The 21,616-nt window shown below is 34.1% G+C and overlaps 1 protein-coding gene across 1 annotated transcript in view; it reads left to right on the top strand.

Moving 5' to 3' along the window:
- DIAPH3 (diaphanous related formin 3) overlaps positions 1–21,616 on the top strand; it is a 470,879-nt gene that overhangs the window by 159,825 nt on the left and 289,438 nt on the right. Inside the window, exons 10-17 of the mRNA XM_074378260.1 lie at positions 1,699–1,809; positions 2,099–2,217; positions 3,045–3,161; positions 7,220–7,338; positions 10,234–10,298; positions 15,219–15,323; positions 18,918–19,229; positions 19,921–20,035. Of these exons, the coding sequence (XP_074234361.1) occupies positions 1,699–1,809; positions 2,099–2,217; positions 3,045–3,161; positions 7,220–7,338; positions 10,234–10,298; positions 15,219–15,323; positions 18,918–19,229; positions 19,921–20,035 (1,063 nt within the window). The remainder of the gene's footprint in view (positions 1–1,698; positions 1,810–2,098; positions 2,218–3,044; positions 3,162–7,219; positions 7,339–10,233; positions 10,299–15,218; positions 15,324–18,917; positions 19,230–19,920; positions 20,036–21,616) is intronic.

Here is a 21,616-nt window from a genome sequence, read left to right as displayed (position 1 = left end):
AAAACCTAGAAAGAACTCATTGGTCTTTACCTTGATTATAGAATTTTTTTAATCTGTAAGGAAACAATACATTTTGCTATATCTAGACATACATTCACACGATGAGTTAGTCAAAGTGGGTATAGGTCATTATCATGGCAAATTACCATTAGAATTCGGAAGGGATTTTAAAGAATTAAATTTATTATTTCAGCTTAAGTCAATTTCCTCTTTTTCCTTTTATGAAGAATTGCCTTATAAATGTTTCCTGAATATAATTTGCATTATCCTTTTCCCTTCCTCCTCAATTTCATGCTGCTATTATTCTGCACATACCTGCTTTCCATTTAGGAGATATTTGCTGATAATTTTTATGTTGCTTATTTTTGCTGCTTTCTTTCAGTTGTCTATAATTTGCATCTTTTCCAGAACCCTGGTGACTGATACTAATGTAATTTCTCTGAATGTGGAGAAACATTATTTGTATGCTGTTTGAGATCTTTTAAAATGCTGAGAAAAACATTTGTGGGTACTGGGTAATGACGGGCAAGGAAGTGGAAAGCATTTTAAACTTGACTTTTTGACACGAACTGGTCACAGCTGAGTGAGCGTGTATTGGAAAGGTAGACTCTGTTTTAAGTTCTTTCTTTCAAGTATGTTTTCCCTTTACCTCTCTCTCAAGTTTTGACAGCAGAGGCATGCTGGCCAGATTTTAGTGTTTAGATATCAAATAGAACAATTATGATATATTTCAGCCAGCAGGAACGGAGACCCCGTTGGTGTCTTAACCCAAAATGTCTTTCTAAATTCATATAAACCTTGCCGTAAGGGATGGAGAAAGGACAATTTAGGGAACAGCGTGAGGTTAAACATATTGATCAGTAGGCTGGTCGTTCTTGTTAGATTTTGCTGGAATGTGGACTTAGAAAATGAACACCATTAACAACCACAAAGAATCCTGTGCTTCTCTAGAGACAACCTCTTTTGCTTCCATTACATGGATTTTTATATAATGAAAGAGATAATTCAGCCAGGGATTTTAAAGAAAGGCTATCCAGGGTGAAAGTTTAAGTGTTAAATATGAACTGGAAAATACAGCAATTTTAAAATTTTCATCATTTAAGGTATAAAAGGATTTAGTTAGCTATGTTATTTCTTTATGTCTTCTTAATAAGCATAACACACAAGAGGTCTGAATTTTTGTCAAAGTGTAGGAGCCATTATCTGGTAAGTTAACGTCTGGTAATTAACTGTACAGAGTTCACAAGATAGATTTTGGTTATAACAACCCCATTAACTTGATTCAGGTGTTTGTTAACTCTTGTTGACTTGAATTCTTTGAGTTTCTCTTGATGAATGGAAAGTTATTTTATTATCCTATTTTAGGTAAGTGTTATCTATCCAAAGGATATTCGTTGTTTTTCAACTAGTGTGTGTTCAACTAGTGTGTGTTCAGTATGTCGTATGCATATGGGATGGTATTTTTGGACAAGAACCTAAGTTTCGGTTGAAGCATATAAAAAACTCCACTGAAACGATATTTCTTGTATAATTTATAATTGACTGAAATGCTTAACATACAAATTGTCGTTTTAATAGACTCCCCTGTGAAGGAAGATATTTGATAGTACTTGGAACAAAACCTTGATGTTTCAGTTCTGTTACTCCTTTTTTAATGTCGGAATCCAAGCCTAAGTCTCGCTGTGTAATTTATTGTAGGTGGCGTGTATGCAGCTCATCAATGCCCTTGTTACATCTCCTGATGATTTGGACTTCAGGCTTCACATCAGAAATGAATTTCTGCGTTGTGGATTGAAAGAGATATTGCCAGTAAGTGCCCTGCAGTCTCCTTATTAATATTTAAATTAGAGAAGTACTTGAATAGGGGGAAATTTAGATAAATTACCTTCAAGAATAATTTATCTGTGGGAAAAAAGGCTCGAGTATGAAAATCTGTTTTTGAAATATAGATGATAAGATTTGAGTATTATTTAACACTTTAAATGTTTGAATGCTATAAATCAAGTTGAATGGTTGGTTTATTGTTTATGTTTCTCATTAATTTTTTGCATTGTGAAAAACAAAACCGTTCATCATAATTTCTATTTAATATCTCCAGAATTTAAAATGTATTAGGAATGATGGCCTGGATATCCAACTTAAAGTCTTTGATGAGCATAAGGAAGAAGACTTGATTGAGTTCTCCCATCGCCTTGAAGATATTAGAACTGAACTTGAATATCCTTTTGTTCTGAAGTCAATCAAATATGTAAAATTATTGCTAAATATTAAACAACCAATCCCCACCCCCTAAAATATTAAGCTTCTGAAGCCATTTCTAAACAATATAAAATCAAACCTTTTTGATTTATAAGCCAGAAGGTTATTATAAACCTTTTTTATTTTATTAGTTTAATGTGTGTTTTTATGAATACATGCATATGTAAATGGCTGTTACAACCTACAGACGGGTGCTATTTGGTCTCTTACGTGTATGTGTACAATCTGTTCTTTTTTTTTTGTCATCTCCCCTCCCCCCAGTGCTTTTCAGCATTAGGAATAGGTACCCTTAGCCTGCTGGTTAGTTTCTGCCTTATACCTCAGTGTATCCTGATAGAAGCCAGTGCTAACATGTGGGTCTGCAGATGTCTGTGCCTGTCCAGAGATCCACTAGGCTTCTGTCTTCCACTGGGGCTGCTCCGTGGTAGGTAATGCCTGGCACCGGCTCTCTTGGTCAGGGTCCCTCAGCCCAATGCAGAATTTACAACCAGCTTTTCACTACCGTTCTGCCAGCAACATGTTGGCTCAAGAGAGGAAGACTGGTTGGAGTTCATTGTGGAGGAGAAGCCAGGAAGTGTCAGGTCAAGTTGCCATGCACACAGTTTTCTCTCTACTCTCCATCCTAACTATGTGTGTTTTGTTAAGTGTTGAGTACGTATGATGCCTGTTTTACATTAAGACACACAATAATCTTTTGAAGCCTTGCAGAACTTCTTCCGTGTCACATTATTGCAGTTGTTCGGTGTAGAGGACAAATAAATCCACATATTCCTTAATCAGTTTACTGAAGCATGTGATCTTTACAACGTGGTGTGGAACACAGTTAAGGAAACCAGAGCAGAGGGTTATTTCATTTCAATTCTGCAGCATCTTTTGCTGATTCGAAATGATTATTTTATAAGGTAAGAGAAAGCTATGTTCTAATGTTTTCTTTCATTAATAAAATTCTGTTAATTGTGAAATTCATCTGATGTTTATTTGGGCAAGCAAATGATTTTAAGACCTCTGTTTCTTTCATAATATTGATTCATAGAATGTAGTATTTCCTCTGGAAGTATATTTAGATCAAAGGTGGTATGAAGTGATATTCCTATCACTTTTTTAAGCTCCAGCAGATTCTTGGTTACAACTTTTCATCTGAATAAAATGTGAACTAGTGATGAATTACTAGGTTGTTGTATGATGGATAATATTTTCTGGTTAGTCCTTAGGCAGTAGGAATAGTATACATTAGTTTCTTTTTATAAGTTACATGGACAGTACTAAACATCATTCTTATTAGTGTTTTAGTAACTAGGAAGTACCTTAATAATACAGTTGTGTCCAGTGTTGCTAATGTATCAGAAGGCTAGATGAATGACTTTGAAAAGTTTGATTATGTCCTAGCCATCTTGGGCTCAACAAATTGTTTAAAAATAATTGTTTATCCTTGTCTATCTGCAGTTATAAATGGATAGTAGCACTTAAGCAGCTGGATTGTTATGAAGATTGAAATGGTAACATGGGTGAAACTCCTAGCCAGACACCTGGCACATGGCGTGTGCTCTCAATACGTGTTCTCTATACCCTTTGTCTTCTTTTATTACTATTTAATGAAGGAAGCTGAAATCTTTGAATATAAACCATTTTTGTCACCTTTAATTTAGCTTTGCTGAAACTTCATTCTTAGATACTGTGGATAGTATGTTTTTTCTTACTCTAAGTTCAAGTAGAAGGATTTGCAAGACAGTCTCATTCGGGTCGTGCCTCTGGGTGATGTCAGAGGGTGTAATTTAGGCTTTTAATGTACCTAACAAGTGAACAGCATTGAAGTCAAAACATGTTAAAACTTGAAGTTCTCTGAGATGAGTACAGGATCATGCATCTTATCTTCTCTCTTTGTAGAATTAGAGAATTCCAGTGGTATTCTGAAATATGAGTATAGTAACCTATTTTGTAGCTTAATTTGCTTCTTTTTCATATTTTCTTAAAATAAGATAGTTTAATATTTAACCACTTTATAAATGCTAGATAAAAAATACTAGTACATTGATTAAATAAGATTTTTAATTATCATAGGTGCCTTGCTGATTGTAATACTGTACTGCGCGCCAGATTTACTTAAAAATAAACTTGAAATATCCGTTTACTCTGGAGTAGCCTCATCCTTTTCTTGATCCCTGTGTGGTTGGTCCTGACAGCCTCTGATTGTTTGCTGCTTGAAGTTCCAAGAATTCAAGACTGTTGCTTGCTTTCGAAGATTTGAATGTGTCTCTATTGCTGCAGAGCCGGTTATAGCTCACTCAGGACCCTAACCTTTCATTGGTGCTCTCTAGGGTGGGACGTGGTTGTGTCAAAACAGATTAAAAAAGACAAGTCTCCTGGGACACGCCCAGGCGAGCCAACCACTTTGGTCTAATCAAGAGTCTCGGAGAAATGTTAAATTGTAGCACTACCAAAGTGACATTCGTGAGACAGAAGCTCATCCGCTTTGGTCATTTTTTGAATATCACCTTTTAAATTTGATACTCACATGTGTTGCATTCTCTCTTGGCTCTTTAAGCCCTCGGTCTTTGTTCCAAATGTGGTCACTCTGAAGGCAGAATTCTTCCCATGACTACAGTCGTCAAGGTGATCCCATCTGTTCTTTCCTCATGTTCCAAAATTCTCAGTTATTTATTAGTATTGTTATTGTTTATTCTTACAGTGGGAATACTTTTATTACAAGATTGAGTCAGAATTATAGTTATTTACATAATGTTTTTGTCATCCATTCATTACAATTTTTTTCTCTTTACTTTTTTATTTGCATACAGTAAGATTTACCCTTTTTGGTTTGTAGTCTTGTGAATCTTGTTCTTTTGGCTTTACCTTCATTTTTTGATTTACTATCTCATATGGACCCAGATTTTACCTGTTAGAAATTTTTGATTATCTGAACATTTTTGTTTGATAATCATTTTAAATTAATATTGATATTAACAAACATAATTTTAAAAGTTTTTTGTAAGTTAGGTTTTATGGTAGGATGCTAAATTTTTTCATTTCAAAGAATTAGTGGATAGGGAAATTAAAATCTTTGCTCACTTTCACATTTGGAACCAAAGGAAATTTTACTGAAAGTGAACTCAGTTGGAGAATGTATATTGAAGACCCCTGAGAAAAGCAAATGCAGCAGGATAATTGGAAGGTGGGGTAGATCAAAGTTGATTCTCTAACAAATGATTAATGATTTATTATGTACAAAATATCATGCTAGTTCACTATGCATGGGAGATAATTTCTGATATTTGGTAAAAATGCTGCAGAGGAAGTGAAGATGATTTCAAAATATTCTCCAATAAAAATGACCTTTTATCAGTGAAGTAATGACAATTTATGTTCATCCCTTAAGTATTCCTCTAACATTTTCATCAACTTTTGAATATTGCTCAAGAGAGATTATTTTCTAGCTTTTTCTGGAATCCACAAGTGCATTATTCTTTACTAGTATTGCCTTGCTGAAAGAGTTTTTGCATGAAATTTCAGCTACATTGCTCATAATTTGGGGTAGTGGAGGTGAGAAAACATTTATTGAAATTATGATTTTTTAAAAATGACACAAAGTAGCTTGCATTAACTTAAAACATTTTTATTAAAACATTAGGATAACATTGAATAAGGGTAGAAAAAGAATGGAGTGAGTGCATCATCTCAATTTTTATTTTTATTTTTAATGGAAGTACTGGGGATTGAACCCAGGACCTTGTACTTGTTAAGCATGTCCTCTACCACTGAGCTATACCCTCCCCTTCAATTTTTAAATGTGATAGAAATGTTTGTGTAATTTATGTACCTCAAGTGTAAATATGGTTATTATACTAGAATATTAGGGAAGGAGTTGAGAACATTGAGGAAAACATTACTAATACCTTCTTGCTCTGATTTGGACCCGAAACAGTGTGTTTTGAACATTTTCACTCTATGACAATTAATGAGCATTAATGTTCTTTGGTGATGTTAAGCTGTAGTGAATTTTATTCCACATAATGGATGGTTTACTAGGTATAAAGTAAGCAGGTCCAGGGCAGTCAGTCATAGTTTATAGCGAAGGAAAGCCCAAGTAGCTGGAGGCAGCATGACGTACATGGTGGGAGGGTTTGAGAGGAAAGTGCGTAAAAAGTCACTTAGGGCAGAAATAAGTCCTAAGGGGTGGTTGGGATGGAAGACTGTGCCTCATTAGAACAGTACCTACCCTCTCTATTACTTTAGTGTGGTTTTGTTAATAAAATGTTCTGAATATTTCTTTCACGTTTGTTAGCATGAGTTTTATGGGATGTTCTTTAGCTTGTTACTAACATAGGTTGACTGGACCTAACTGTAGTAACAACATGAAGCTTATTTGGGGATTTTAATTAAACTTTAATTTTTGGACAAATATTGTTATACTAAATTTTTCTAGCTTGCTTTTGAGTAAAAAATATTCATTTGATATTGTATATGTTTTACCATATCAGTTTTTGATGTGATTCCATGAACATTCTAAAAACAGTATACTGTATGGTCTTACGAACCGTCCAGGTAATTTTTTAGAAAATATTTCTTTTGGTTTGTATTAATAAAGTGAATTAATTGTAGCTATTTATGTATGGTACAGCGATAGGTTGAGGCTCTCTACTGAGGACTGCTTTTAAGCACATGTCACTTCAATATTTTGTTTCTTCCCGTCTACTAATTAAGTCAAGGTTCTGACTTTTATAAGAAAATGATCTTTAAAGCACACTGTATTTATAGCTAAAAGATTATTAAAAACATAGTGTCTTAAAATCATTAGAAAGAGAGTAACAACTGTGTTTACTCTCACTCCCATGTTAAATGTCAACTGTTGAAACTGTACGGTAGTAAATTATTGAACTTGAAATCAATCTACTAAAATGTTCTATTTCGATATAAAGTTAATGCTAATAAATTGAGTGTACGTTTATTCTTTCCTTGGTTTTAGGCAACAGTACTTCAAATTAATTGATGAGTGTGTGTCTCAGATTGTACTGCATAGAGATGGGATGGATCCCGACTTTTCGTATCGGAAAAGACTAGATTTAGATTTAAGTCAGTTTGTTGGTGAGTGTTTCTCTATTTTTTAAGTGGGAAATATCTTACAGTCCTTACCCATGGGTAAGCTCCGGAGTATTGTTTCTCATTGTGTGGCCTGTAGACGTCTAAGGGTCTTTGACACCCTTCCCGAAGGTCCTAATAAACAAAACTCTTCATGACTATACTGAGACACTATTTGCATTTTTGTTTGTGTTGATATCTGCACTGGTATTGCAGAACAGTTCTGAGAAAGCTGCTGGTACTTTGTTAATGAATCAAGGCAGTGTCACCAAACTATACTCATAGCCAGGGTATTCTTCACTTAGTAAAACAAGACAAAACAATAAAAACTGCCTTTTTTTTTTTTTAACTTAAGGATGGCTTTGAAAAGAACTAAAAAATATTAATTTTATTACGTATTTATGTTTGCATACACATCATTTCACTCTTCTGTGGGACAGAACAAGTCATAGCGTGAACCATTTGTGCTGCAAACCAAAGTCCAATGAGGAAATATTTGTGTAATTTGTCTGAGTTACCAGCTGAACTGCTTTTTTACTTCGAAAAAATGATTGTCACACAAACTGGCTATTCATATGTGAGTGTTTGGCACATACTTTCTTAAAAATGAAATGAAGTCTGTCTGTAACTTCAAGGAAAATGATGATAGAATATGTTACCTATGATAAAATTCAGGCTTTCAAGTAAAAAATCTTTTTGGAAAACTTGTATTTGCTACTGTCAGCTTGGTAGCTTTGCAGTGTTAAATTTTTTTTGTGATCAGATCAATGGTGATATTAGCCTGTGTGATTACTTTGACATTGTATGATGAAATATGTCACCATTGCATGACTCTGTAAACCTCTTTTCCAAATAACCAGTACTTGAAAGATTCTGCACAGGTAAACAATCTATAGATTTTAAAGTAACAGAGTACAAAGTAGTCGTAGACATGATACATGATTCCATGTTGTAACCGATGTTTAAGAAGTTACCATATGTCAAATCTTGGTGTAACATCAAAAAAGAATGTCTTTTGTTTGTGTGCAGTTGCTTCTTCTTCCTATAATATCTGAGGCCAGGAAGAAGTATGGAATGTACAGAATGGGAATGGAGTAGATAATATTAGTGACACTAGTAAGGAGAATGTTTGTTTCTCTCCACAGGAGAGAGGAAATTAGAAGTTCCTAGGGGTGGTACGGACATAGAAATGAAGAAAAAAATGCTCTAAATATGTAGCAAACCAAAATGTGGAATGATGTTGAATAGTGTCTAAAAAAGAAAATTTTTTCTACTTGGACATTAGGAATATTTTTTTCTTGAGTAGGTAAAGCTTTTGACATTGAATTCTTGAGAAGGCAGTAAAATCTTTGAACAGTGCTTGGCTATACAAGTGAAACTTTTACAGTTATAATAAATTTATTGTGTTTATTGATTATAAATGTTTAGAATAAACTTATAGACAATACAGAAGACTTAAATACAGAAGAGAGTATCACTGTACTTACACGAGTAGGTGAGAGAAGACAGGAGGAAAGACAGATGTTGGAAAGTACAGGGCACAGATAATTTCATATATTAAAATGGGAGTCAAGACATGCTGTCTGTGCAACAGGAATCAGAGGTTTAAGTATTACTTTAGTGCTTCAGAGCCAGCCAGTTCTAGAAAGGCAAATTATCAAAAATTGGGATTAGACAGGGAACAGTGTTTCTGTATTTCACAGTAGGAAGTTACCTATGCTGGCCTAAATAGTTAAGTCAATAAATAATGATATACACACTTTATGAAAACAAATGTGTGTGTGTGTGTGTGTGTGTGTGTGTGTGTGTATGCAAGACTGGTATATTATGCTGTACACCGGAAATTGACATGTAGTAACTGACTATAGTTCAATTAAAAAATAAAGAAATAAATGGTATACACACTTTAGAGTTAAGCTAACCACCAGAATAATCTAATACAGAAAGAGCTATATTAATTTGTAAAAGCTCACATTTAAGAAGTCGGACTGTTTTCGATGCAGTGATTTGGTTGACTGTTACTTCTCATTATAAACCCTTCTGTAGTATGGTTTTTTAAAACCATGTTCATTATTACTTTCATTAAAAAGAGAAAGAAGGGATATATAGCACATCATGGGAAATCTGTATAAATCACTTCTGCATAGTATCCCATCATGCAGATACATATCAGAGCTTATTAATTAATCCATTATTGTATGGACATTTACATTTCCAGAATTTTGCTGACATTTTAATGAATATCCTTGTTTAGAGACAGAGTCCTCAAAATAGAATTGCTGGGTAAAAGAAAAATGCACATTTTAAGTTTTAGTACATATTGCCTAATTTCTTATCAGCATAGTTCCTTAATTAAACTTCCACTATTTTGCAAGAGATTGGATTTCCCTGTGCTGTCTCCAGCACTTGGCATTACAGATCATTTAATCTTTCCTTATTTTTCATTAAAAATTTTATATTTCTCTTTATTACTAGGGAAAATCAAATCTCTGTTCTTAGGATTTTGCAATTTTTAGGCTTTTTAAAATTCCTAATTTTCTGCTCATTACTCCTGCCCATTTTCCTTGGTTGTGTTAGGTATCATCTTCTCTTCTTCCTTCAGAATATTTATGGATTGATGATAGAAACCTTTGAAGAGTATATGTTACATTTGTACTCCCTCTTCCTTTTGCCTAATACAAGTTTAAAATTGTTAATTGGGTTTATCTTTCTCTTCGTGTTTTATGGCCTTGGTGTCATGCTTAGAAAATCCTTCTCCATTCCAGCATGACAATATTATGTTTTTTCTTTTTCTTTATTTTATTACTGACACTGTTCTTGGTTCTTTTCTATGGATTTTTTTCTTTCTAAATGTTTAAAGCAATAATAAATTTATGAAAAATTTCATCATTGCAATTTTAGATATTTGCATAGATCAAGCAAAACTAGAAGAGTTTGAAGAGAAAGCCTCCGAACTTCACAAGAAAGTAAGTAACTTTGACTAACTTTGCAAGACTCCTTGGGGGTCCCTGCAGCTGCGTTTCTGCCTCAGGGACACTGCATGTTCTTCCCACTTCCTTCCTTACCTCCTTCAGGTCTTTGCAGATACTGTCCTCTGAGGAGGACTTCCTGGACCATTACATTTAAACACTTAAACTCCCCACTCCCAACTCTGACCCTCCCTGTGCTTCTTTTCTTGTTTTTCCACTGTTGTATTTATCATCATCTGACATGCTATGTATCATTTTCGTGTCTGTGTGTGTATATGTGCGAATGTGTTATCTGTTTCTCCCTCTAGAGAAATCGTTTGCTTTATTCACTGCCCCTTGTACCCAGAATAATTCCTCACCTGAGAATTAAAAAAAAAATATTTTTTGAGTGAGTGAATGAATATGATTGACAATGTGTAGAGTCAGAATTTTAAGATCGGGTTATTTCTCAAGACATCGTATACTTTAGGCCCTTAAGATTGAAATGATATCTAAAAATTTTAGGAGAAAGTTCAACATGCTTTTTGTTTGATTAAAGTTGCTTCATTAGATCAAGTGGAACCATACAGAACGGTCATTTTCATAGATCAGAAGTCTCAGGTGTTAGGATTTTCATTTTTTCAGTCCATTAGTACTGCTGACCATCCAGCCATACCCTACTTTTGTTTAAGGTAGTATTTTGTGCTTTTATCTCTGCTCAGTATGTACCTATTAGACTTTTTCTCTATTTTTTTAAATTTTATTTTTAAATTTTATTATTTCTTGTTGTTGTTGAATTCTTCATATTTTAAGTAGTCACTCTGATTTGAATTCTTAGGGCTGGTTCCTCACATGGAAGGAATCATGATAATTTCTGCTACCACCACCCTGCTGAACATGAATATTTATTACATTAGGTCCCACTGCCAGAGAGTCCACATTTTTGATGTTTCAGGTCCTAAATGAATCTTGAGAGAATTGTACATTTTCATAGGCTTTTAATATAAAGCATAGCTTGCAAGTGGTAAACACTTCCATAAGTTATTAGTAACATGTGAAGAACTTTGTAAGTGTCCTGTCTAAGAAGTCCTAAGTTTCACCAAACACTTAGTGAGAGGTTATTATCTTCCAGGCCTTTGGCTGTAGGCTGGGATCACAGCTGTGAATATGATACCAGCATTGCCCTGAAATCTTAGTTTAGTGGGGGAACAAATTAATGGATCATTTATATGATGTTTCACAAGGATTCCAGTTAATAGATGTTTGTGTTGTAGGGTGACCTTTCACCCCACCGAATTTTGTATTCCAAGCTCAGTAAGTATTTCCATTTACCGAGGGAAAGTAGTAGCAAATTTTCAAGTATTTGATTTGAATACATCCTAGGTAGTATACATTTGCTTTTATAATCATTTTTTGGTATACAGTATTTGTGTATGAGTGGTGTTAAACCTGATGACTTTCTCAACACATTGTTTTAAAATTGTGAGCTTTAAATGTCAATAAAAGAAAGACCTTGTTCAAGGTTAGTTATCTTCTTTTAGTCAGCAGTTACATATCTTAGGTGTATTCAGAAAATACTGTTTGCTCCATAAAAGATTCTGTTGCCATACCATTTTGTATGTTCAGCAAGAATTTTTTCTGATAGCTTTATAAGGACACATGTAAATACTTTGCTTTAGGCAGGAAGCTATCATGGTTGCTAGACACATTCTTTATTTTGGTGCATAAATTTGAAAAATGAAGTCCAGAAATGTCAGAAAGTACATAGTGAATATTGAGTTATCAACCTTCTTCTATAGATGCACTAATGCATTTACCCTAGGGAATGGAATTAAGCAGAGCCTCAACCTTAACTGTATTTCTTGACATTTTTGAGTGTAATTTTGTAAGCGTAATATTGCTCTACTTACTCCTTTTGGAAAAGAAGGCTATCACATCAGTTTTTATAAAGTATGTCTTTAATGGAGATTCATCTTATCCTCAAGGCTACTGTGATTTGACTACAGATATTATAAAAATACTAAAGCAAAGTTTATATTTCATTTAATGCCTTTATAGGGGGAGGATGTAGAAATCTGTCTTTTTGGTAAGTAATACAGATACTTTCAGTATGGTCAAGTTAATTTAATAAATTCCTTTAGAATGTGTTAATTATGACTCTGGTTGTTTTGATAGTTTTATTTATATTCCTGTAAATAATTCTTTTTCCTTCTGAATCTTATTCTAAGACCTATAAGATAGAATAGTGTACATATTGATATTGTGAAAAAGATTCCTTCATTCATACTCTCTTAAGAATTTAGTATTTTATTTCCTGCTAAGCAGCTTTAAACATTGAGCAGTCGTAAAATGGAGAATAAAGAAAATGACCTCTCAAAGATTTTTGAGGCTAGGAGACAGGGGAACTTTAATACATGACATTGACATATTTATTCAACATGTAAAGGAAGATTTGATAGGAATTGTATCATCACTTCACTCAACAAATATTTATTGAGTTTACTTATAAGCATAAAGCTTTGGAAAGGTGAAATAAAATAGAAATGATTCTTAATACTAATGAGCTTCTAGGTTGGTGGGTGATACCACATTTTGATATTTTTGTATAACACTGTGATAATTGCTCTGGTAGGAAAACCCTATGTGGTTTGTGAGCATGTAGGAAGGATCTTGGGTGGCCAAGGAGGACTTAACACAAGGAAGTAATAGCTAATGTGAGCCCTGATAGATCAGCATAAGGCAACAAGGTGAGAAATTCAGGGAGGAGGCATATGTACGTTTATTTTGAATTTTCTATAGGTATCTCAACCTTCTCATATTCAAAACCAAATTCATCACTCTTGTCCTTAAAAATGCCTTTTCCTCAAATTATTATACTTTGTTGCCAGCTTCCAAAGTAACAGAACAACATAGTCATCTTAGGTATATTCCCCTCACTCATTTCCTTCATTCAGTTGGACACTAATTTTTTGGATACATATGTATGTACATATTCAGAGTCCAAAAAATTTTTATGTGTGTGTGTGTATATATTTCTTTTTTTCTTTCTTTTACCCTATTTTCTATTTTTATCCAGTCAGGGCTTCAGTTCTTGGATAATTACAGTAGCTCTAAACTCATTTCTGTGCCTCAGGTGTTTCTCTTTAAGTCCATCTTTGACACCGTTGCTGGTTGGGTTTTCCAAAGTGCAAATTTGATCATGTTATTTTCTTGCTATAAATGGTCTAATAGCTCTCCATAGTTTTCAGGAAAAAGAAAAAGCTTTTGGCTTAATGCAAAACTCCTTTCAACAGTTTCATTCCTGTATATATCGCTAGCTTCATCCTCTGCAGTTTGTTCTTGTACCTCCTCTTGTGCCCCTTACAAGGGATTGCTTGTCATTCACATACATGCTATGCTAGTCATGCTATTTGAAATGCGAGCTACACTTCTCAGCTAATGACTCAAGTTCTTCAAACCTGAGGTCAAGCATCATTCCTCCAGGAATGATTCACATGCCTCCAAGTCCTTTCTCTCTTTATTGCATATAATTTTCATAGATTTTAGGTGGTTAGTGTGCTTTGACTTTGCAACCAGATATTGTGCTTGCTACACACAGTGATCAAATTGTCTTAAACTCTGTATCCCTGGTCTCTGCCACTCTGAGAGAAAAGTAACAGGCATGCTATTAGATATATACTGAATAAAGTGAAAGAGGTGGTATGGGGCCAGATGTAAGGGGGTTCTTAATATTAGGCTAATGAGGGCAGTCTTTATAATCAAGCCACTAAAGGTTTAAGAGCAAAGGAGTCAGGTTACATGAGCTATCTTTTAGAGGGAACAGTAGTAGTCAAAGAGCAAAGCAAAGTTTGTAGAGGAAAAGATAATATTGGCTTTGAAAATACTAGGATGCTTTCTTAGTCTTGGAAAATTTTTTATAAATTTGGAAATACATTTATAGACTAATGTACAGTCTGGAATTGACAGGTGAAGCTGAGCTGGTGATAGGAATTTGGAAGCTATCAGTGTATGGCTAAACCTAACCCTAACCCCTATTTGACTGTATTTTAGAGTCTCAAGGCTCTTATTTGTGAAGTACTTGCATTTCTTTAATGATTAATTTTTTTCCATTTTTAAAAAGGGAGTCAAATACTTGTTCTTGATTATGAGACTATACTCTGTTTAAATTCACCTCTGCTAGTAGAGACTTTCAGTCATGTTGATGACAAGGTGAAGCTATGTGAGTGCAAGGTGGTGATTTGTGATAAGTGGTTATATCAATTAGAAAACTCATTTGATTCACTCATTTGATTATTGTTTGCCATCCTCTCACAAAGTGTTGGACTAGGGACTTTGAAAGATAAATTTATTATTAATCTCCCAAAGATTAATAAAAAATAAGATGGGCTTTGTCCTCTTGAACTGTTGTTGAAGGTTAGAGCCTACATCAGAATCCTTAAATCTTATGATGCTGTAAGAAAAAAAGTAATTGATACCTCTATAAAGCAGAGTTATTTATCAATAAACAAAATATTAAAATAGAATGTTTTAAGTCATGTTGATAAACTTCAGACAAGTTTCAAGTATAAGTTTTTGCAGGTAGGGATCAGGGAATTCAGTACAATACTTTGTTGCTATTTTACACAAAGTTGCAGTGATATTTAGGGAATTTTAAGAAAAATGCCAGGGTTCCAGGTAACTGTGGGCCAGTTTGTTCTGCTGAGAAGAGAAGGTTACAGACCCCATTTCTGGCTTTGTCTGCTCCCTTGCAAATGAACAATTTTGGTGGGACCTGGAGGGACCTAGAGAAAAGCTGTGGGCGACTTAGCAAAAACCTACACTCCTTTTATAAACGCTTATATTCTAGTGACAGATCATTAGAGTCGAATTGCTATATGAAGAATAGTGCCTTTTATTTCCATCTTTCTCGCTGTGTGTCTTGTTTTTTTTTCTTTTCAGTTTGAAAAAGAGTTTACTGACCACCAAGAAACTCAGGCTCGATTGCAGAAAAAAGAGGCAGAGATTAACGAGCTTCAAGCAGAATTACAAGCTTTTAAATCACAGGTGAAATACCATTTACCTGGAGTGAATTTGGGTATTGAAAGCTCACCAGGGGAACAAAGGTCATATCATATCTTCATAGCATCAGAATGTTGAAACTTTAATTTCCCTTGTATGTTTTCATATTATTGTTATTTATACATATTTCTATTCCATGGTATTTATTTAAAAAATTATTTTGCCCCTTCTTTTCTATTTGCATTTTTCAGAATATCTAAACTTTTACTTGTCTGCTTCCTTACTTTCATTTGGGTTTTGTTCCTGATATCCCGTGTTTCCTAGGTAATTAAGCATAAAGAGTAAGAAAGTCTTTTATTCTTTGATTTGTCATTCATCACTGATCTTTATCCCACTACAGGAAATTAATGCTCAAGCTATTTATTTTTCAGAACCTTCAGCCTATGGGTACCTTGCAGTGAAAGATAACCTATCTAGCTGAATGAGAACATTTTCTGATAATTTTTCAATTTCCAAAAGTAAACAGATTTAAAACATGACAAAAAAAGAGGGCAAATCTGGATTATGAAGCAGATAGCTCACATAACACTCTCTACACATAAAACATTTAGTTAGCAAAAAATACATTGTCTGCATGTTTTCTTCCTCTTTAAAAAATTTTTTTTCTTCCTTTTTTGGGGGGGAGGTAATTAGGTTTATTTATTTATTTTAATGGGAGTACTGGGGATGGAACCCAGGACCTTGGCATGCTAAGCACACACTCTACCACTGAGCTATACCCTCCCCCTTCATCTGCATGTTTTAAATGGATGAAGGTGAGGAAGTAGAATATTCAGAGCTCAATTTCTTCATGATTTACAGATAGGATGATGAGCAATAAGTATAGTTTTGCTGTTTTCCTTTCATCCTAATTTATGGTTATGTTGAAATAGTCTTAGGTATACTCTTTCCTATATTATTGGCAATTTTGTTTTCTTTTAAATATTTAGAGTATAGTTCTGTTGCAGAGGCTGTCTGAAGACACCCTAAGAGAAAGCTATCTGTTAATGTTCAGTTTTAGGAAAAAAATTAGAATCAATCTAGAAGACAGTTCTCAATGATCGTCTTTCTTTGGTGCTGCAAGAGAAAGTACCACAGTTGATTGAAATTTTTCATCTTTCCTATGTGGCTCCTTGTCTCTCATATTAAAGAAACATTTGATTGTGTCTTTTGTATTTCAGATTGAGTTATAGACAATGGCTGATATATTTATGACAAGTTTTTTCTGGCCGGGGCTAATATAAATATAGGCTTTCTTTTCTTTCTAATTTCTCTCAATTGAAGGATTACTTGTAAATCTACTCTAGAAATTTTCAGTTTGTAGAAAACATATCCTCTATCTTTGGATATATTATTGCTTTGGATCTGTTTTGGATATGTTATTGCTGCTTTGGATATATTATTGATAAAGTGGGAATAAATTTATATTTTGAAACATTTAAATCAGGGAATCTCCTTTGTTGTTTTAAATGGTGTACATTGTTGACTTTCATTTATGTCTATCAGAAGAAAGCCTGAAATCAGAGACTTAATACTGACCACCATATTCATTTTTGAAGAACAGTTGGTGAATACTTTTAGATTAGTTTGTATTTCTCATAAAATTTATTCATTTGTCTTAAGAAACTTTTCTTAGATCAAAGCTATGTTTATTATAAAGGTTATGGATAAAATATGTTCTATTATCTGTGTTCTCATTCCTTTAGTCACTTAATAGCAAGCACTGTTAGGTGCTGGGATATAATGGTGGGCAAGGTAGTCACTGTGTCTGGCCTCATCAGTGACCTAGTCAAGTCAGTGACACTCCATCAAAATCTAGAGCGGAAATTAAACCATACCTTTGTTTGTTTGTTTGTTTTTTAAATATATTTTTATTGAAGTATAGTCAGTTCCAATGTTGTGTCAGTTTCTGCAGTTTCTGGTTTACAACACAATGCCTCAGTCATATAGGAACATACATATAGCCATTATATTCTCCTTCACCATAAGTTACTATAAGATATTGAATATAGTTCCCTGTGCTATACAGTATAAACTTGTTGTTTACTATATCTTGGTTTTAAGACATTAATTGTTAACCATAAGTATATCTTAAGTGTGAGTATAATAAACATACGTCCTTAGCATTCAAAGGGATTGCAGCAGCCTGGCATAACACTAGTGATTCTTCTTTATACTTAATGTTTTTGATAAGGCATGTTCTTTGATTGTGGTCTCAACTTCTCTTAAATACTTTGTGCTGCTCTCAAATATTGATTTCAAGCCTTTATATGTGATCTGTTTTCCATAATTGTGCCATAAGCTTTTAAATGATTTATTTATATATATAAAAAGATATGGCTCAATATATTTATATGGGCATATATGTGTATATATATATATGGCTCAAAACTGAAGTTAATAATTTCAGGAGAATAATTATACATCACAAAAATTATTTATCAACCCAAATCGCCTTTATGATAATCAGGATGCATCTGTTTTTACTATGCCATGGATACATAGGACAGAAATGCCCTTGGGTCTTTTTATCTCCTGATTTTACCTTGCTTCTCTGTGGTATTTGACTTTGTTGAACAATAATCTCTTTTTCCCCCCTTTGGTCACTCTCTTCACTTTTGATTTGTGACCCTGTGCTTGCCTTTTTTCTCTTCTTGTTTGTAATTCCTTTCTCCTACATATATTTCTTCAAAGGCTGTCATTTGCCAATTACTACTTTAAATGCTAGGACACCAGTAGTGAGTTATTTGGACATAGTCATTTCCCTCATGGAGTTTATAATTCATCTCAGAGACAAATGCTAACAATTCTTTAAATAATTATTTAACCCTTGATAAGAGCCATCAGAGAACAGGTGAAATGAGTGATCAGATAAGGTTTTGCTGAGGATGGGACTGATTATCTAAGATGGAAAGGACCAGAAGGAGATGTCCTGGTGAAGGGAGTAGGACCAGGGAAAGGCAGAAGGAACAGCATGCACAAAGAGCTGAGATCAGTGTGAGCTTGACGTAAACACAGAATTGTATATGAAAGTAGGTGGAGACCAGTTCACAGGGACCAGATCATGACATACTCTTGCACATTCTACTAAGAAACTTGAATTTTTTTTCTCAAGGGCAAAGTCATGATGTGGCAATATTATTAAAGTCTCTTTTTCTGGATTATTATTTTTGGCTTACCATTTAAATGCTTGTGTTCCCTAGAATTCTGTGTATAAACCTTTCTTCATGCTGCATACTCTGGGTGCACTTGTCTCTACCCATGGCTTCTTCATCTGTCCCTTAGAGACTGCTGACTTTCAGATCTTCTAGATCCATACCACCATTCCCTCCCAGACATCTTCACTTGGATGGCTATAACTACCTCAAAATGGGGAGTAATATTTTTGACAATTACATTTTTATGAAAACAAAAGCTATAATAATATTCTTAATTTGGGGAAGAAAATCTTTGGAATTTTGTTTTTAGGTTAAACCACATGAATTTACTGAAATCAGTTGGTTTTGGTTTAAAAATAATACCTTATTTTTGAGAAAAGTGTACTTTAACATGTTTTATGGAGAGTTCTTAGTCATATCCCTTATTTTTTTTCCCCTCTAGTTTGGTGCCTTGCCACCTGGGACAAACACCTCTTTGCCTCCTTCAAAAGAAGATGGAGCTGGCCACCCAGCACTTCCTCCTCCGCCACCACTGCCCTCTTGTGGAGGCGGGCCACCTCCACCCCCTCCTCCACCCCCTCCTCCACTTCCAGGGATACCCTTGCCATTTGGTGGTGGTCCTTTGCCTCCACCACCTCCCCTGGGATTTCTCAGTGGACGGAACTCTCCTCCCCCACCAACCCTGCCTTTTGGGTTAAAACCAAAGAAAGAATTTAAACCAGAAACCAGCATGCGGAGATTCAATTGGCTAAAGGTAAAACAAATAGAGAAATAATACTGATACCTAGATTAAAACTCAAGTTTGTATTTACTGGTATGTAATTTCCAATGGGAACCCTATTCAGAATGACATTAAACAAACAGGCATTATTTTAAATAAAAGTTTTACTATTGACTAAAGCTTTCTGGTTTATAAATTGGGTGGGAGTTGTTGGTTGTTATAATGTGATTTGATTTGTAGTTAAATTGGTAATTCAACATTATTGTGATTAAAACTATATTTTGAAGTGTTTCTCAAAAGTACAAAATAGTATTCTTAAGAACTTCTTTATGTTGGCAGCTATTGGGAGAAGTATTACTAGTTGTCAGAAGTTGATACTGAGTTTGGAGACAGGAATTCTGAATCATGCAGAAAGATGGTTTAATGGTCACATAAACTTGAGCATTGCTAAAGACTAGGAGAAGTATAATTGTGAAGAAGCAGACTTCATTTCATTCAGCTTCAGATCCCCAACTACTTGAGAGTGGAACCTTTTTTTTTCCCTAGTAAAACCATAATGTCCCGCAGAACTTGTATGTTGTTGAACACACTTTGGGGAAAAATCTTACGGGGATTACCTTGTAAACATCTGCTGGTAGTTGTGTGTGTGCGTGATGATTGGGCTGGGGACAAATGAAACAACCAGCTGTTGTTGTTTGTAAATCAGTCTTCTCTCTGACTGCAGATCGGACCTCATGAAATGACCGAAGACTGTTTCTGGGTGAAAGCAAGTGAAAATATGTATGAAAGTGTGGATTTGCTTTGTAAACTTGAGAATACATTTTGTTGCCAACCAAAAGGTAAGTTTAATATCTTGGTTATTTGTTACTTTTAGTATTTTCATATTGCCACTTTTTTGTATGCTTACCTCTAGAAAGTATTATTTCACTGTCCTATATATGATATTTTTACTTTACTAATGGATAAATGAATCTAATGAAATATTTTAAAAGTTAATTTTGTTATATGGAGTATCAAATAAGCAATTTCTACAGTACAATGATTAACACAAAACTTTAAAATTTTTCTATATGTTACCTTCTTTGAAGATGTTAAATTACACTTTCATAAAGGAGGATATTTTCAGAGAAAAATTTGGCATGAGAATTCACCTTGGTCAATGAGAAATAGAAAAATAGAAACAAAATGTGAGCCTTCCTCTAGTTGGAATTTTACCACCCTTTAATGTTACAATGACTATCACATAATTAATCAGTATGAGTCACATGGAATAGAAATATCAAATTTATAGAGTATCTTGAAAGTTAGCTTGAAATAGAAGTCTATGAGTAGATATATGATCTTTCCATTAAAGGCAATAAAATTCATTTTCCAAAGCTATCATAGATAGCTTTTACCTGTGCCATGTGACTTTTCTTTTTTAAATAACTCTATTTAGGAATAACTCTTGTCTGAAATTTGAATTTGTCTCATCCAATGTCGTGGACCTACCACTTATGTTTCAGGTCTGATATCCACATATACTGTTCAATTTATTTTTAAGTAACACTTATATCTTAGGTATGTAGTACAAAGAAAGCCTTTAGATCAGTAATTACCTTTTAATTTTCAAAAAGAAACCTTTTTCACCTTAGACTTACATCACATATATCCCTGGGCTCATCAAACACGGAGATAGCTGATGGGGAGAGATGGTCCTGGCTGGAGATGGGAAGGCTTGGAATTGACTTCTTAAAGTGCCCAGTGTGTATGAGGCACCATGCTAGATGCTTTGTATATCTGACATAATTTGATCATCACAGCAACCGAGGGATGTTGACAGATACCAAAAAAATCATTTACATTTCTTTGAAATGCTTTTTAAAATATAATTATAAATTAGAAACTCTTTCTAGAAATTGTCAGTTAGAAACTCTAAAAGGTAATTGTAAGTTAAGATGGCTTTCTAGAATTTGTGATAAATCCGAAACCTTTATCAGATATTTTTGAGCACCATTGGTCTTGACCAAAATAGTAAAATGATTTATTTTGATCTTTGAGAACCAGGGGCATTTTCTAGCACGCTTACCCTAGGAAAATTTGTGAAGTAAGCAGATCTTAATTTTACCTTTTGATTATGGAGAATCAAAATTCTCTTTGAATAAGATTAGTGCACTTTTCAGGCAATCAAGGAAAATATATGGCAGTTAAAATGTGTATTTACATGTAAAGCACTGCAGAATTTCAGATTTCATAATCTGGAATTGATTAGTTTTCCCTTTGCTTTTCTAGTAGGTGGAAATGGTGGTACCTTTCAAGCTATTTAAGTAATACTGCCAACCAGCTACTCTCTCTTTTTTTTTTTTTACCCCCTCTTTACTCTGATTACTTTCTTAATTAATGAGGCTCAAAAGGGAAACTTGTTAGCATGTCTTTAATTT

Source organism: Camelus bactrianus, chromosome 14 (assembly GCF_048773025.1).
Source record: "Camelus bactrianus isolate YW-2024 breed Bactrian camel chromosome 14, ASM4877302v1, whole genome shotgun sequence".
NCBI classification, from domain to species: domain Eukaryota; kingdom Metazoa; phylum Chordata; class Mammalia; order Artiodactyla; family Camelidae; genus Camelus; species Camelus bactrianus.
Note: the sequence above shows the minus strand (reverse complement) of the source record. Positions and strands in the feature narration are given on the sequence as shown.